The sequence below is a fragment of the Nothoprocta perdicaria genome, unplaced genomic scaffold, assembly GCF_003342845.1.
Source record: "Nothoprocta perdicaria isolate Ctin4 unplaced genomic scaffold, notPer1 scaffold_558, whole genome shotgun sequence".
Taxonomy (NCBI): domain Eukaryota; kingdom Metazoa; phylum Chordata; class Aves; order Tinamiformes; family Tinamidae; genus Nothoprocta; species Nothoprocta perdicaria.
This window is the reverse complement of record NW_020455819.1, coordinates 60,257-64,443: the sequence shown is the minus strand read 5'-3', so window position 1 is coordinate 64,443 and position 4,187 is coordinate 60,257. Positions and strand designations below refer to the sequence as shown.

General features: G+C 66.8%; 2 protein-coding genes across 3 annotated transcripts in view; one reads left to right on the top strand and one right to left on the bottom strand.

Moving 5' to 3' along the window:
• Positions 1 to 1,417, top strand: part of DNM2 (dynamin 2) — a 19,230-nt gene extending 17,813 nt beyond the window's left edge. For both annotated transcript variants that reach the window (XM_026048606.1, XM_026048605.1), the window contains exons 20-21: positions 10 to 145; positions 543 to 1,417. In XM_026048606.1, the coding sequence (XP_025904391.1) occupies positions 10 to 145; positions 543 to 612 (206 nt within the window). In that variant the 3' untranslated portion in view covers positions 613 to 1,417. The remainder of the gene's footprint in view (positions 1 to 9; positions 146 to 542) is intronic.
• A 202-nt stretch (positions 1,418 to 1,619) lies between these two features.
• TMED1 (transmembrane p24 trafficking protein 1) lies at positions 1,620 to 4,186 on the bottom strand (the record flags this gene model as incomplete). Its single annotated transcript, XM_026048604.1, has 3 exons — positions 1,620 to 2,146; positions 2,693 to 2,864; positions 4,113 to 4,186. Coding segments are annotated over 3 exons (465 nt in total), but the record flags the coding sequence as incomplete, so codon positions are not given.
• Position 4,187: the final 1 nt, after the last annotated feature.

The following is a 4,187-nucleotide window of genomic DNA, read 5'->3' as shown; positions in this document are numbered from 1 at the left end:
CGGGGGGCCCCTCCTTCGCCGCCCCCCCCGTGCCCCTGCGCCCGGCGCCGCAGAGCGTCTTCAACAGCGACCCCTTCGCAGCACCCCCGCAGATCCCCACGCGCCCGGCGCGCATCCCGCCCGGAATCCCGCCCGGCGTGCCCAGGTAAGAGACTCCGTGCGGGAAGTGGGGGTGTTCCCGGCTTCCCAGGGCTCCCGCTTGTCCCGGGATAGCGTCCGTGCTGCGGCACCGGCTCCCGCCACAGCYGGATTCCTGCTGCGGGTCCCTCCGTGCTCCGGGTTTGGAGCCGCCGGAGCAGCTCCCTATTCCCACCCTGCTGGAGCTCTCCCCTATGGACACACTGGTCCTTGCTGGCGCCTCCCAGCATGCTCCGGGTCTGGCATTCCAGAGCTCGGGAGCGTGGCTGGCAGGCAATGGGGATCCCGTGGGATTCAGTCCCCGTTACCCACCTCCCGGGCACTCTGGTTTTCAGGAGCGGGACTGTGTGGGGTGGCGCATCCCAATCCCGCCCTTCCCGCTCACGTTCCCATTCCCTCCGCAGCAGGAGACCCCCCGCGGCGCCGACCCGACCCACGATCATCCGCCCGGCCGAGCCCTCCCTGCTGGATTAACCGCCCGGGGGGGCCGCGGCGGCCGCCCCCGCTCCGGAGCAGGGAGAAGGGCAGGATCCGCCGCGGCTCCGCTCCCCCAGCCCAGGGAGCCGCCGGATCGCCCCTGCAGGATCATGGATTGGGTGGGGGGAGCGGGGGGGGCTGAACATTGCACTTTGTCCCCCCTTGTCCCCATCCTGCAAGGAGCAGCCTCGGAGCGGCCGCGGAGGCCGAGCCCCTTCCTGCCTCTTCCTCCCCCCGCCAGAATTTTTTATTAATATATACTATATGAAACATAGTGATTTTTGGTTTCCGCCCCCATTCGATTGCTAATCTGCCCATAGTCTTTCACTTTTTATAGCTTGGAGGGAAAAAAMCAGAGATTTATGCCCAGAACGGGCCGGGAACGCAGCTCGCGCCGCGCTCATCACTCTAATCCGCGGCCCGCGCGCGGGAGCCTCCGGCCCCACGCCCTCCTCAGGTATCCCGGTGCCGGCCCGGCCTTCCCGGCGGAGTCTCCCGGCTCCCCCGGGCAGCAGACGCTGTAAATATTTTTAAAGACTTGTGATAATTGTATAGAAAAATACGCAGAAAAACAAAAAAGACAAAAAAAAAAAAAGAGAGAAGTAGGTTTTGAAGAACAGGGACCGCAGCCCTGGGCCGGGGAGGGGGCTGCGGCCCGGCCTGCCTTAACTCTGCCCCCGTTCCCAGAGGCTTTTCCGTAGGGATCCGCTCCTGTGCGGGCGGATCCGGTGGGAGCAGGGGCAGCCTCTCCCCCCGCCCCCTGTGCCATGGATGAAATGAGAGCAGCTCCAGCCCCTTCCCTCGGTTCTGCCACCGTGTAAGTGCCTCCGGTCTGTATCCTATTAATAAACTAAAAAAGGAAAAAAAAATAAAGGGAAAAGCTCTCCTGGTGGAAGGTGTCAGCGTGTCCTGGTGTTTGTGGCGGCCGCGCACCCAAGGGTGCTGGGTAGACAGGATGGGGCCCCCTCTCCCGCTGCCTGTTCCCCGGGAAGGAGGGAGCCCCAGGGCAGATGTTCCAGGCTGGACCAGGGATCCCTGAAGACGGAGCTTARAGGGAAGCAGAGCTGGGACACCAGATCCTTCTGCAGAAGGTGGATTCGGAACCGTTTAAGGAATTCTTGGAGGAGGGAATGCGATGGCAACACCCCAAGGGCGGGAATGGGTGAGAAGGTGGCGGATATTCCCTGCCCGCCGGAGGGAAGGGAGGGGAGAGGGAGCATCCCAAGGCCCCAGCCGGGATGGCAGCGGCGGGATCGGGATCCGGCCCATCCCAAGCGGCGGCGGGGTTCGATCCGGCGGGAAGACGGCGCCGTCACGTGCGCGGGCGCCGCTCGGCCGGGAAGAGGCTGCGCAGGGAGAGCACCTGCAGCAGCGGCACGAGCAGCAGCGCGCCCGCGTTCAGCGCCGACCAGAAGTCCACGCGGCCGCGGTTGCTCTCCTGGAGGCGCCGGTCGCGCGCCTCGAACGCGCGCAGCAGCGTCTGCAGCTGGATGCTGCGCTCCAGCCGGCCCCGCATCGTCTCGATGGAGTCCTGCGGAGCGCACGGCGCCGCTGGCATCCCGGGATCGGCCCCGCCGGGATCATCCCCATCCCGTACCGGGATCACCCCCCTGCCSCTTGCAGGGATCATCCCCTGCCTTGCGGGATCATCCCCCGCCTCCCTGCACTGGGATCACACCCTCCTCCTCCATCTGGGATCATTCCCACCCCCGGGCCGGGATCATCCCTCTCCTTGCCGGGATCATCCCCCTGCTCCCCACACTGGAATCATGTCCCCTGCGGCCAGTATCATTCCCACCCCCCAGCTGGGATCATCCCCTCCAGTCCGGATCATCCCCCCTGGACTGGGACCATTAACCCCCCCAGCCGGGATCATCCCCCCTGGACTGGGATCATTAACCCAGCCTGGATCATTCCCCCTGGGCTGGGATCACCCCCCTCCAGCTAGGATCATTAACCCCTCCATCTGGGATCATCCCCCTCCGCAGGGATCATCCCCCCAGCTGGGACCATTAACCCAGCCGGGATCATTCCCCCTGGACTGGGATCACCCCCTCCGCAGGGATCATCCCCCCACCTTGATGTCCTCGATCCGGACGTCCAGGGCGTCGTCAGGCTCGGCCGCCTCCAGCCGGGAGGCGCCGGCGCCGCCGTCCAGGAGCAGCTCCAAGAAGACGAGCTTCTCGGAGACGGCGCTGAAGGAGTTGTCGAAGCAGAGGCGGTAGTCGCCGCCCTCCGTGGGCTCCACGCTGCGGGCACGGGGACGCCGTGGGGACCCCGCGGGGACGCCGTGGGGGGGGACACGGCAGGGGGACGTGGGGACATGTAGGGCTATGGGGAGGACGTGGCGGGGACACGGGACGCGGAGCAGGCACGGGGGGGACAGGCCGGACCGGGAGGACTTCGTGGGGGGACGTGGTGGGGACACGCTGGTGGCRGGAGGGTCACACTGGGACACTGGTGATGTGGGTGATGTGCTGGAGGTGCTGGGGACACGGGGAACACGTTGGGGACAGGGAGAACTGGGGGACACACTGGGGACACGCTGGGAACATTGGGGATGAGCTGGGGACACACTGGGGATGCGCTGGGGACAATGGGGAGGTGCTGGGGACATTGGGGACACACTGGGGACATTAGGGATGAGCTGGAGACACGTTGGGGACACACCGGGGACACATTGAGGATGAGTTGGGGACAATCGGGAGGTGCTGGGGACATTGGGGACATGCTGGGAACATTGGGGATGCACTGGGGACACACTGGGGACACTGGGGACACACTGGGGACGCACTGGGGACACATTGGACACATTGGGGTCCTTGGGGCACACTGGACACACTGGACACAGTGGGGACACTGGGGACGCACTGGGGACACTGGGGACACACTGGGGGGACACTGGCCACACTGGGGACACACTGGGGATGCACTGGGGCCACACTGGGGCCACACTGGGGACACTGGCCACACTGGGGACCCTGGGGACACACTGGCCACACTGGGGACACACTGGGGATACTGGGGACACTGGGGATGCGCTGGGGACACACTGGCCACACTGGGAACACACTGGGGTGCACTGGGGACACACTAGGGACACTGGGGACACACTGGCCACACTGGGGACGCGCTGGGGACGCGCTGGGGACGCTGGGGACAGTGGGGACGCACTGGGGACGCACTGGGGACGCACTGGGGACGCACTGGGGACGCACTGGCCGCACTGGGGACGCTGGGGACAGTGGGGACGCACTGGGGACAGTGGGGACGCACTGGGGACGCACTGGGGACGCGCTGGCCGCACTGGGGACGCTGGGGACAGTGGGGACGCACTGGGGACAGTGGGGACGCACTGGGGACGCACTGGGGCCGCACTGGCCGCACTGGGGCCGCTGGGGACAGTGGGGATGCACTGGGGACACACTAGGGACACTGGGGACGCGCTGGGGCCGCACTGGCCGCACTGGGGCCGCTGGGGCCAGTGGGGCGCTCACGTGTGCAGCCCGTCGGCGCGGCGCCGCTCGCTGACCAGCAGCCGCCCCGCGGGGCTCTCCAGGGTGAAGTCGACG